Genomic DNA, 13,296 nt, shown 5'->3' with positions numbered 1-13,296 from the left:
TTCTATCCTACTACTTTTCTGAAACTAATTTTAAAGAGTCACTAATAACCTTCACAGGGCCAGACCAACTATTCACATTTCTGAACTTATCCTACTCATCCTCTCTATAGCTTTTGATGTAGTTGACCGCTTCTTGAAATACTCCCCTTGTTTGGTTTCTGAGACACTTTTTTTTTTTGCTGTAGCAAATCCTATTTGCCAGCTACTCCTCTTCCTCCTGAATTTATATGTTGAAATTCCTGATGTCTCAACCCGCAGTTCTCCTCCTTCCCACTCCCTGCACACTCAGTTTCAGTCTCTCTCTCTTTTCCCCTCCCTCTCTCCTTCTGTCCCTCTGTCTTTCCCTTCCTCCCTCCTTCCCTCTTTTTATCTCTGCCTCACTCTCCCTTCTTCCCTCCTTGTGTAATTTTATTACATACCACCTATATGAGAAAGACTCAAGTTACAGGGCTAGAAATTTCGTCTGTTATTCTGATTTGTTAATATGTCCACTTGACATCTCTACTTACATGACAGACATACCAAAATGTAACATGTCTAAAATTGAACTCTTTATTCTCCACCCCATTCCCACCCCCTCAACCAAAGCTTCTTTATCTTTGTAAACAATATCATAACATAATGAATAGCTCAAGTGAAAATCTGAGAATAATCTTTGATTCCACTCTCTGATATCTCATATTGCATTAATCAGTCACCCTGTAAGTGCTAATGATTCTTGAATCCCACCACTTGTCTCTAACAGCATTGCTATCACTCTAGTCAAGGTCACATTCATTTCTTGCCTGAAGTACAATACTGGCCTTTTAATTGGTATACTGGCTTTTCTTTTGGGCCCCACAATATTTTCTTCACACAATAGTGTGAATGATACTTTAAGGACATAAAGCACATCTTTCCCCTGCTTAAAATAACACTGAATTTCTTATAATTGCTCTAGAAGCTTATATGAGCTTGTCCCTACTCATCTCTACAAATAAATCTCAACTCATTATCCTCCTTGCTCACTACATTCCAGTCTTCTTGACCTTCTTCCTAATTCCAGAAGATAGTTAAGTCTCTTACCACCTTAGAACCTTCTTAAAAGTTGTTCATTCTGCCGGTAATATACTGCTCCTTGCCCTTCATGTTGCTATTTTTTAACAGCTTTGAGTTTTAATGACATAAAAAGAACTGTACATATTTATAAAGTTAAAAATTTGATAAATTTTGACATATGTATATACCTATGAAACCATCATCATAAACAATATTATAAATATATACATCCCATTCAAGAGATTCCTTGTGCCCTTCTGTAAACTTCCCTCCTGATCTTCCCTGTATATACCTTTTTCCTTCCTAGACAAACACTGATCTTTGTCACTGTATATTTGTTTTCATTTCCTAGAATTTTATATAAATGGAATCATACAGTATACAACTTTTTTGTGTTGTTTCTTTTACTCAGCATAATTATTTGGAGATTAATCCATGTTGTGGTATATATGAATAGGGCATTACTTTTTATTCCTGAGTAGTTTACCATTGTATGGCTATACCAGAATATGTTTACCCACTTCCCTGCTGAGAGAAATCAGGGTTGTTTTCAGTGTTTGACTACTACAAATAAAGCTGCTCTGATTATCTTTGTATGGATATATGTTTTCATTTGTCTAGGGTAAATAACTAGGAGTGAAATGATTGGATCATATAGTAAGTGTATGCTTAACTCTTTAAAACCCTGCCAAATAGTTATACCAAATGTACATTTCCACCAGTAATGTGGAATTGTTCTAGGTCCTTCACATCTTTGCCAACACTCGGTATGATCAGTCTTTTTAATTTCAGCCATTAGAATAAGGGTGTGGTGAGATCTCATTTTAATTTGCAATTTCTTAATGACTAATGTTATTGAGTATCTTTTAATATGCTCATTTGTCATCTGTATATCTTCTTTGAACTGTTTATTCAAATCTTTTGCCCATTTTTTATAATTTGTTTTTTTATTATTGAATTTTCAGAATTTTTATGTAGTATAGATACAAGTCCTTTAACAGATGTATGTTTTGCAAGTATTTTCCCCTAGTCTATGGCTTAAATTTTCATTCTCATAATAGTGTCTTTTGAGAAGCAGAAGTTTTTATTTTTGATGAAGTTCAATTTATCCATATGTTCTTTTATGGAGCATTATTATTATTATTTGTTATGTCTTCTCTAAGAAATCTTTGTCTAACCCAAAGTCCCACAGATTTTATCCTTTGTTTTCTTCTAGATTTATAGTTTCAAGTTTTAAATTTAGGTTCATGATCCCTTGAGTTAATTTTTTTATTTGGTGCAAAGCAGGGATGTGTGCCAGTTTGAATGTATTGTGTCCCCCAAATGCCATTATCTTTGATGTAGTCTTGTGGGGCAGACGTTTTGGTGCTGATTAGATTTGCTTGGAATGTGCCCCACGCAGCTGTGGGTGATGACTCTGATGACATATTCCCATGGAGGCGTGACCCCACCCATTCAGGGTGGGGCTTGATCAGTGGAGCCATATAAATGAGCTGACTCAAAGAAGGAACTCAGTGCAGCTGTGAGTGATGCTTTGAAGAGGAGCAAGCTTGCTAGAGAGGAATGTCCTGGGAGAAAGCCATTTTGAAACCAGAACTTTGGAGCAGACGCCAGCCACGTGCCTCCCCAGCTAACAGAGGTTTTCTGGACGCATTGGCCATCCTCCAGTGAAGGTACCCGGTTACTGATGTGTTACCTTGGACACTTTATGGCCTTAAGACTGTAACTGTGTAGCCAAATGAACCCCCTTTTTATAAAAGCCAATGTGTCTCTGGTGTTTTGCATTCCACAGTATTAGCAAACTAGAACAAGATGAAAGCTATTTGTTTTCCATAGAACTATATTTCATTGTTCAAGAAACATTTGTAGAAAAGACTATTCTTTTTTTACTGACTTGCCTTTGCGTGTTTGTTAAAATATTGTATATATAAGTGTGGCTCTATTTCTAGAGGCTCTACTTAGTTCCACCGATCTATTTATCTATCTTTGGACCAATTCCAAACTTCTTTGATAACTGAATTTTTATAATCAGTCTTAAAATCAGGTAGTGCTAGTTCTCCAATGTTTTTCTTCTTTTTCAAAGCTGGTTTGGCTTTTCTAAATCCTTTGCATTTCTATATGGACTTTAGAATCAGATCGTAAATTTCTATAAAAAAGTCTGCTGGGATTTTTATTGGGATTACACTGACATAGATCAATTTGGAAGGAATTGACAATTTCATAATATCAAATCTACTAACCCATAAATATGGTATAACTCTCCACTTATTTAGGTATTCTTTAATTTCCTCTCAGCAATGCTTTCTGGTTTTCAGTGTGCAGGACATTCACATCTTTTGTCTCATTTACGGCTGTTTCATATTTTTGAAGTTATTGAAAATTTTTTATTTCAATTTCAGATTGTGGCTGATATATAGAAAAAAATATCCTACATCTTATTAAACTGACTTAGTTCCAGTGGCTTTGTTTTGTAGATTCCATTAAATTTTCTTCAGAGACAATCATGTTGTCTATGAATAGAGATTATTTTACACCTTCCTTTCCAATCAAGACATCTTTTATTTCCTTTTCTTGCCTGACTGCACTGGCTAGAACTCCAGTACAATGCTGTATAGAAGTGAATGTGAATTATGATTTTTTTTTCCATTCTGGCTGGTGGAAATAGGCACCATATTCTTTGAGTGTTGGGCACCGTTCTCTTTAATCCTTCAAGTTGGTTCTTCCCTGACTAGTTTTGTCATATGTATATGCTGATAAGTACTCTGCTTGAGGAAGTACCTCTGTAGATCTCTGGGATTCTCCATGCAGCTCTCTCCTCTCCTGTACTCTGTCTTGAGAACTCCAGATGCTTTCGTTTCCCTGGTCTTTCAGCTCTATCGCCTCATTACAAGTAGATAGTTTCTGCCTGGGTTCTCCCTCTTGGCTGCCATAGAAACTCTCTCAGGGCAGTAAGTGGGTGCCATTATAGGGCTCACTTATTTTATTTCCCATCTGTCAGGGATCACTGTTCTACGCTGTCTGATGTTCAGTGTCTTAAAAACCATTGTTTAATTTCTTTTTTCTTCTTCTTTTTGTTGTTTCAGGCGGGAACTTAAATCTGGTCTCTATTACTCTATTCAAACCTTTGGCTGGTTTTTCTTATCTTGTAAAATTTCATTTAAGTGGTTCCTCCTTAGATAGGCCTCTCCCTGAGAACATAAAAAAATAGGTTCATCTTTTCTCCCTCATCTCATTTTCTCTATCATGGTATTGTTACCATTTTTTCAATTATGATAGCATATCTATGGATTTCTTTATATAGTGCCTAGTCTTAGAAAAATGTTTGACACAGAAGATGCTCAATAAATATTTGAATGTATGAATTTCTTCCGTTTTATTGATTTACCATAATTTTTGCTGGCAGTTTTTTTCTTTCTTTTTGTTTGAGGCTTTCCTTCTTTGTCTATTCCCTTTTCCTTACCGTATACTGTAGTAACATATACACAACACAAAATTTCCCATTTTAACTACTTTCATGTGTCCAATTCAGTGATATATCATACTCTTTCTGTCTTACTCCTCTTCCATTCTTGGTTTTCCCCAGTCATTTTATTTTACATTTATTTATCTGCCTCTCTTTGCTATTTCTCTCATATTCTTAACTTTCACTTTCTTTAATTTCTTATTTATTTTTCTGATTTATGTTTTGAGGGTCTGCTATCATTCCCCCAAATCTGAAAAACTATACAGTGAAAGAGGGAAAATATGAAATATCAGAAGGCTTGATCTGAGACTTCATAAAAGATCCCTCATTATATAATTAGAAACTGATGCACAAACAAAATTTTCTGACGGTGCTCTACCTTAAGCCTATTTTCAGACCTCCTTTGGTTCAAATGGCATACAGTCAGTTTTTAAATAACAAAATTTATGTTATTATCACAAGTGGACAGAGCACCAGGGAATCAGTTAGGAGACTGGGTTTTACTCCTAAGTCTTCCACAGATTGGTTGTGACTCTGGGAAGGTTCCTTAACATCTTTGTGGCTTGGTTTATCTTCTATTATAGTAATAATGTCTAATATTTTTAGAAGTGATTTCGCAAACATTAACCCAGAAAAGTTCCATAACTCTCTAAGGGAAGTGGAGAAATTATGATTTTTACTTCAAATACGAATAAACTGAAACTAAGAGCAGCTAAATGACTTGATTAAGATTACGAATATAAGTGGAAAAGACAGAACTTGATCTAAATCTTCTGGCCATTTATCTGTTGCTCTTTCCAAAGCATTTACCAGCTTCCAAAAATCATCATCTGTAAAATAAGGAGGACTGGGGAGGTTTCCATTTGGCTATGAAGTTTTATTCTTCTATGGTGTGAAAGTCTTACAGATGAAAATTTAAAGATTTAGAGAAGGTAGTCCCTTGGAGCCTAACCTAGGTTATAAGGTGACTAGTTAAGGAGCCCTGGAAAAGATTGAAATTAAGATGTTTCTCGAAAAATGAAAAGTATAAGGTTCAAAATAGAATGTGATCAAGAGCAAATGACATACTTTAATGTAATAACATACAAAATAGATATTTTTAGAGAGGTAAGGGCTCTTGAGAAAGCAACTTGTCTAATCCACTCATTTTAAATACGTGAAAAATGACTTTGAATGTTTCATTTTTGAATATATTATTTCGTTGATAGTGGATAAAAACTGATAAAACTAAGTACTATAATGGAACTGGTTTCCAATGCACCTGAAATTTTAAGAGGCACTTAGAAATACAGATCATACGTGGAAAGCATATGTAGCCCCTTTAGAGTCAGAGAGGTCTAGGTTTTGTTCCTACGTTTTCTATGTGACTTTGAGAGACTAATCTAATCTCTTTCAACTTCAATGTCCTCATATGTAGAGGAGTTTACTGGCAACTATGGACATGCCTCAAAAGATAATAATGACAATTAAATAATATAACACTGAGTCGAATTGCCTAGCACAAACCGAGAACAGATTAGGTAGCCAATGGAAGTGGGTTTGGTTTCCTCAAGTAGGAACAATGTAGATATGCTCTTCTGAGGATTAGAACACAATTTATGAAAGGGCTATGCAGAGTCTATTATAATAAAATGAGACTGTAGAAATATAACCAGGTGATATTATCCAAGAATTAAACTCCAAGCCAAATTTTTATAAAATATATTTTAAAACGCAAGCTCCAGAATATACCTTTGAGTCATTAAAGAACCAGTCCCTTTTTATAATATATGATATTGATCATCAAGAAGAGACTTCCAGAAATCTAATTTCAAATCCCAGGGCTTGCCTGAGCCCTCTTGGAGACATGATGGAGATATGGAGGACTTCTTTAAGTCCTTCTAAGTGCTTGATTTTACTTATGTCTTATGACACTTTAGGTCTTTGTTTAGAAGGAATTTTGATTACATATGCAAAATTCTAGTGAACCCAGTAACTATGGTTACTACAGAAGCCTGTTCTGCTCTCATTTGTCAAATATGAATAGTCTCCTGGCTGTTCATGTGAGAGAAAAGAGCCTGTTGCCATGTTCTACCCCACTACTATTGTCATTTATTTATTAGTTCATGGCTTATGCTGAATATAGAGGATATAAAGAATATTCACCCATAATATCACTAGTATCATTCACACGTCTAGCAACACCCACTCCCAACCCTTTCTGCACCAGTTTTTAGACTTCCTTACTCCATCTACCTTCAGATTTGTACCTGTTACCACTGCAAATATTAATATTTTTCACTCTTTGACTTGTGACCTTAATTCACCTACTTCAGAGTGTTTGGTACCTAAAATCCCTCTGGAAATGTCTGTTGTGTATTCCACTTTAATGAAGAAATTTAGAAATTAGGAATACTAAATTAATTCCAAGATATCTATTTAGAAGAAGCAAATATTGTGATCCTGGTTAGAATAATTTTGTAAAATGGCCTAACGCACAACATTTCTAAAATAAGAAAGCATTCAATTACTGTTGATACTGGCATATCAGGTTTATTATTTACAAAGGACATCATGGCTCTTCCTCCTCAAAACAAAAGACAGTGACTCTCAGACAATAGAACGTGTGTGCATGATTTAAAATAAACACTGAAACAATGAATATGAATAAAAGGGTACATGATAATGATTTGAAATAGTTGTATAATATTTTTATTAATATTATCAGGTTGCAGATCCATAAAAAACAAAAATTTGCATGCATGCTGAATGTGTTTTAAAAAACACATTACTGAATACAGATGTATGGACTTAACTCAAGCATTATGACTTTAAAAGTTATTTGCCTAACCTTTATAAAACTTACTCTGATAGGAAGTACGGATCCGTTTCGTTAAATCAGGATAAAGGTTAGACAGGCCACGCATGCAAAAGTTGTCTTTGGAACATGCCAGAACACCAGCATCAGCAGCAGGCAGAGGAAAGAGAGAAAAAGAGTCTAAAGTGAAAGGAAGTGATATCATACCAGAATCTAGAACAGCCAAGATGAAGAAATTGCAGCAAGTTTTGGTAATCAGATTAGAGAGGAGGTATTAAAAAAAATAAACCATTTAGAAAATAAGAGGTGATAGGTGAATGATGAGAATGCTATAGCAATTTTATTTAATCAAATATCTTATAAAATTACACAGTATATTTCTCAATATGATTTTTTTTAACCTAGTAAACTTATTTGGTCTGTAAATAATATGTATAAATTGCCTCATTGATATCAAAATCATTGTCCCTAGCTTTTAGCCACTAAAAAGAAGGTTTAGGGATTTTAGTCTTTAAAATTTTAATTTTATAAGGGACAAGGAGTACACTTTATAGTCATCCTGTAAGCAAATACAAACTGAGAAGTTTACAACTCTATCCCAGTTATTCCGGGTTTTAAAGTCATCAAAATTCTAAGGTATAGTCATAATTATTGAGGCTCAAAAAGTTTAAATTAAATTAAATAGCAGTTTTATTATCTTTGTCAGAATATATTTTGTTCACCCTACTGTGTATATCCATCGAGTAATTCAGATGCTGTATATGATCATTAGCTTTTCTGATTGATTTGATGCTTTTGACATGCAAACACTGCCTGCTACCCCCTAATATTTGCTACCCTAACGCCAATGAACTTTCAAAAACCAACCTTCTCTTTCCCAATCATGACAGAATCTTGGAGTATATAGCATGTAAAAATTCTCTTATTCTGCTTTCCTTTCAAAAGCAAGTAATAGTAGCCCAAAACTATAGAGTTTGAAATTTCTAGAACTTATAAAATTTTGCTAAAAGTATGGCTTTAGGATACTTGATATTTCCTAATAAAAAAAAAAAACAGAAATTCCATGTTCTAAAGGAGAAATTTTATGACAGTGAAAAGAGTCTACAATGGCAATCTGGAGAGGATTGAGGAAGGCTAACAGAAAAGAGTTTAAGTACATCAAGAAATTTTTCATTTGTCCATTTCAAGAGGGAACTTCCTTTATTATCACATTTGGATGTTAAAATTGGCACACTTGTTATTGGAAATAACAGCTACCATCATGCATTATTTTTATTTTAAAATACTTTTGCACTGAAATATTTAGTAAAGGCTCCTATATTCAATTGATTATTTTAAATAAAGCTAACTAGAATATTTAAAAGAATTGTCTAAAAGAACACATAATATCTTATATGCATTTCCATCTGCAAACCTTTCAGTTCAACTAATTTTTATCAATTAGAGTATGTCAGTCAACAGAAAATCCACAAAATTTTGGTAGCATTTACAAACTCAAATATTGGGATACATGCTGAAAATTCAGTAAAACTTTAGGATCATTTTGCATATTAAAGTTAGGCATTGTTTAGAAAGTCTGTATGCTTATATCCTAATTAATCTTAAAGTTTCCTTCTTTTATATTTAAATAAATCAATTTATTATTTATCAGTTTATTGGTTCTGCCAATAAGCTAATAGAAAAAAGATGTCATTCTTCATAGCATTTTTATATTTAATAGCTTCTTCTTTTATGTCATCTCTTAGGAACTCAATCTAAGGAACTTGAGATGCTTCCTAACATCGACAACGGATAAGTTTAAGCAGCCCATTTGCCCTTTCAAAAATTGTCACTACATTTCTGCACAATTCATTTTACTTGGTATTGTAAATTATGGTGACTTGTATATTACTATATATTTTCATAGCACCACAGAAAAGAAAGACAAGAAATCTAAAGATAAGAAAACAGATGAAGCAGTCAAGCTCATAACCATCTTGTTTTATCTCCTACCTGCAATGAATTGCTTGTTTTTTCGAGGAGACCGTGGTTGTCGTTGGTATAGGTCACTTGATCTGTATAGGTCAATGGTCCCCATGCTTAACAGTACTGTCTTCTGTATAAAATCCACTACAGCCAACCCATTGCAGTTCCCAAATGCAACTCTGAGAGAGAAAAAATATGCAACTAGACTGTATCACAATAAACATGATTATTTTTATCTTTCAATTAAAAATAAGAATATTGGAAAATAATTCCTTAGGACTGGGAAGGTTGGATAGTAATTATAGGGTTAGAAAGGATACCTTTCCCTTACATAGGATAGATTGACCTTGTATAATAGCTATGCCCACTTGCTGCAAAAAATGGGGATAACTGGCAATCACATTTTATCAGCAACTCGACAGTTTCAGTAGTGATTACCCATTCTGCTCTTTAATTTCGTCTTATTGTTTATAGATGAATTACAAATCTTTTTTGCATGTAAAGGGGAGAGAGGACAAGAAATGTCACACTTTAATAGCTAGAGATGCTTAGATATGTAATTAGATAACTTTTACATAAAAAATTATAATTATTAGGCTTCAGATTAATTCTAAATCTTTCTCAAGCAGAGGGTATATATTTAACACAAAATTTCTGGATAAAAGCTAACTTCATATATCTAAGGTTTTGGCATAGTAACAGATATAAACTGAGATACAATTTTCATTCATAAAAAATTAAAATTTTCTCAGTCTTTTGCTTTTCTCTTTGTCCCAATTATTAAAAGACAAAGACATTTTGACTGATTTCTTGACTTAATTTCCTGGGAAATTAAAAAAGGTGGCTCTCCTATGCAGGCATTTTGGTCCCCTACCCCATTAGCTTATGCTAACTCTCTTTTTTCTCTACTTACTTGACCTCCTGCTGAATAATTTTATGTCTGAGCTTTTTGTTTCCTAAGCTAAATATGCACAAGTTGTATGAACTTTGTTTCATTCATTTTATATAAGTTCCATGTTGTTTTATTACTTAGATTTAATCAGGTTTGCATATCATCTCCTTACTCTCCAGTTCTTTCCACTCCATCACACTGTCTTCTTCACAACTTAAAAACAAAAATTCTACCATACTAGATGTTTTGCTATTTTCATATAGAGTCCTATAATTTCCAGTAAGATAAACTTGAGAATTGGAAAAATAATTTATAATAAAATTCAGAAGATCTAGGTTCTATTCCCCTCTCTCATTTATAGGTTATAAGAATTTGAGAAAAGTTAATGAATATTTTTGGACCTTAGTTTCTTTACCTGTATTATGAGAATGATACTACAGATTTATCTAGTTCATAGGGTTTTTATGAACCTCAAGTCCGAAAACTGCTATTAAAGTACTCGAAATTTTTCTACAATTATTTTCAAAGGAAGAATTGCTCTTAAAATTAAATAAATGCAATATTATACATATTATATATTGTAGCAACTTGGTATCTTTAAAATTTTTAAGTTCAGCTAATAACTTATGTTTATAGGCATGATGGAGTTCCCAAATGCAACTTTGAGAGGAAAAAAGCTATGCAAATAGAATGTATCACAGCAACAAAAAATAATTATTTCTATCTTTGAATAATAAGAATACTAAAAAGTTAAGCCTTAGGTTTGGGGAGGTCAGGCAGTAGTTGTAAAATCATAAGGAGATTGCATTTAATCTCTTACCTTAAACAACTAGGAAACTGAATAAAATATATTAAACAATAGTTTTCAGACATTGATTAAAATGCATCGAAGGATGGGATCCCCAAGACAAAGATAACAAATGAAGTAAACCTCACAAATATTCTAGCTTACTGACTGGAGACATTTCCCAGACCAGAGAATAGGAAAGTGAAACCCAAAGAGAGATCAATGGTTTCCTTGAATTGACAACACGGAGATCAGAGCCTGAGGCTTCAAAAGCAGCTAGAATTTAAGAGGCAAACTAGAGAAGAGAAGTGCATGGAGAGAGCAAATTAGAGAGTTGCAGAGTGACCCTCTTAAGACTTTGGCTGAGTTCTGATTGGCACATCTATATGAAGAAATTACTGAAGCCTGGGAAAGAACCATCAAAAAAGAACAGGTAGAACAATTCCCAGAGGTCTTACAGGGCTGAGAATATTTCATGTTCCCACCAGTTAAGCTGCAGAAATCTTCTAACACACAGAACAGTAGATAGACTCCTCATTTAGTAGTGGGAAAAAAATATTGCCACATCAAATAGAGTAACACATGAAAAAGACAGTATGCCATGACTAAGTGAGATTTATCCCAAGAATGCAGTAATGGTTTATCATTTGAAAATTAATCAATGTAATTTACCAGAGTAACATAAGAAAGGAGAAAACTGTACAATAATCTTAATAGATGCAGTGAAATGTTTCAACTGAATTCAAAAGTCACTAATAATAAAACATTTTCAGCAAACTAGAATTAAAAGGGATTTGTGACAAATCCACAGCTAGCAGTATTGAACAATTTACTGATAAGGTTGGGAATAAAGCAAGAATGTCCATTCTCACCACATCTATTCAGCCTTGTACTGGAGGTCCTAGCCTTTACAATAATGCAAGAAATAAAAAAGGACATAAAGACCAGAGAGTCAAAAGTAGAAACTGATTGCTACCCATAGAGACATGGTTGCTTATGCAGAAAACTTTTAAGGAATCCATAATGCAGCTACTAGGACCAGTAAGTCAATTAACAAGGTCATAGGGTACAAGTTAAATATACCAAAAAACACTTGTATCTCTAAATACCAACAATGAACAGCTGGAAAATGAAACTTAAAGTTACCATCATTTACAATATCAAAATTTATGAAATACAGTCAATGTTCATTATTTGTGGATTCTGTAATTATGAATTCACTTACTCACTAAATTTATTTGTAACCCCAAATCAGTATTCACGGTGTTTTCATAGACACTCACAAACATGCATGGAGCAGCGAAAAATTTAAGTTCCAGATGTGCACAGTCCCAGCTGAGTTATTAGCTTTGAATTCAATGTTAGTGAATCAACACCTTATTTAGTGAACTCCAATTTTCTGCCCCTCCCAATATGATTTATGATTACACTTCAATGAATTTATGTTCAGAGACTTTATTTAAATGCTAGTCCAAAATGTTCTGAAGGCAATGATACTGTTTCTAGATGGAGTTAAGTGGAGGCAGTCTCCAAAAGGCTAGTGAAACAAAGAACTTTTAGGGGATCAATGTATGCAAATTTAAGGAGAAAGCAAAAACATACGGTGTCTTTAAACAGAAAGACATAAAATAAGGTTATATATATTGACCGGCTAACAAAATGCACCACCAGAGGTTTGCAGGGACTGACCATGTATCTTCCCTAAAGACAATAGTTCAGTATTGCTAATTCAGTATTTGCAGTGAATACATAACTACTACAAATACATAACTACCACAAATAATGAGAATACTGTACTTGGGAAAATTTTAACAAAATATATGCAAGACCAGTACACTTGCAAAACTATAAAACATTTTTGAGAGAAATTAAAGATGCCTAAATAACTGGAGTGTTTGTATCAACTTTATGGGTAGATGCCACATGGTTACCATGGCAATTCTCCTAAAATTTTCTATGGATTCAATGCAATCCCAATCATAATCCCAGGAAGCTTTTATTTTGGATAAAATTCACAAGCTAATTTAAAAATGTGCAAGGAAATTCAAAAGATTTAGAATAGTCAAGATAGTTTTGAAAAAGTAGAACAAATTTGAAGAATTTACAGCAGTCTTGAAAGTCAAGACAGTTTGGTAATGGTATAAGAGAAACATATACTTAATGGAGCAGCATAGAGTCCAGAAATCAACCCAGAATTGATTTTTGACAAATGTGCCAAGGGAATTCAATGAGGGAATGGAGGATCTTTTTATTAAATGGTAATGGAATAGGTGAGTATACATGGAACAAAAAGAAAGCCAGCTCTTATTCATCATACTCAAAAATTAATTTGAGAGGGTGGGGCAAGATGGCGG

The 13,296-nt window shown here is 33.6% G+C and overlaps 1 protein-coding gene across 8 annotated transcripts in view; it reads right to left on the bottom strand.

Annotated features, from left to right (window-relative positions):
• Nucleotides 1–13,296, bottom strand: part of STXBP5L (syntaxin binding protein 5 like) — a 553,599-nt gene that overhangs the window by 139,956 nt on the left and 400,347 nt on the right. For 5 of the 8 annotated variants that reach the window (XM_037836387.1, XM_037836395.1, XM_037836407.1 and 2 more), the window contains 2 exons: nucleotides 9,291–9,442; nucleotides 7,347–7,418 (listed from right to left, as the gene is read on the bottom strand). In XM_037836387.1, the coding sequence (XP_037692315.1) occupies nucleotides 7,347–7,418; nucleotides 9,291–9,442 (224 nt within the window). The remainder of the gene's footprint in view (nucleotides 1–7,346; nucleotides 7,419–9,290; nucleotides 9,443–13,296) is intronic. The other 3 variants (XM_037836401.1, XM_037836414.1, XM_037836430.1) reach the window with 1 other exon arrangement.

The sequence above is a fragment of the Choloepus didactylus genome, chromosome 1 (assembly GCF_015220235.1).
Source record: "Choloepus didactylus isolate mChoDid1 chromosome 1, mChoDid1.pri, whole genome shotgun sequence".
Lineage (NCBI taxonomy): Eukaryota > Metazoa > Chordata > Mammalia > Pilosa > Megalonychidae > Choloepus > Choloepus didactylus.
Note: the sequence above shows the minus strand (reverse complement) of the source record. Positions and strands in the feature narration are given on the sequence as shown.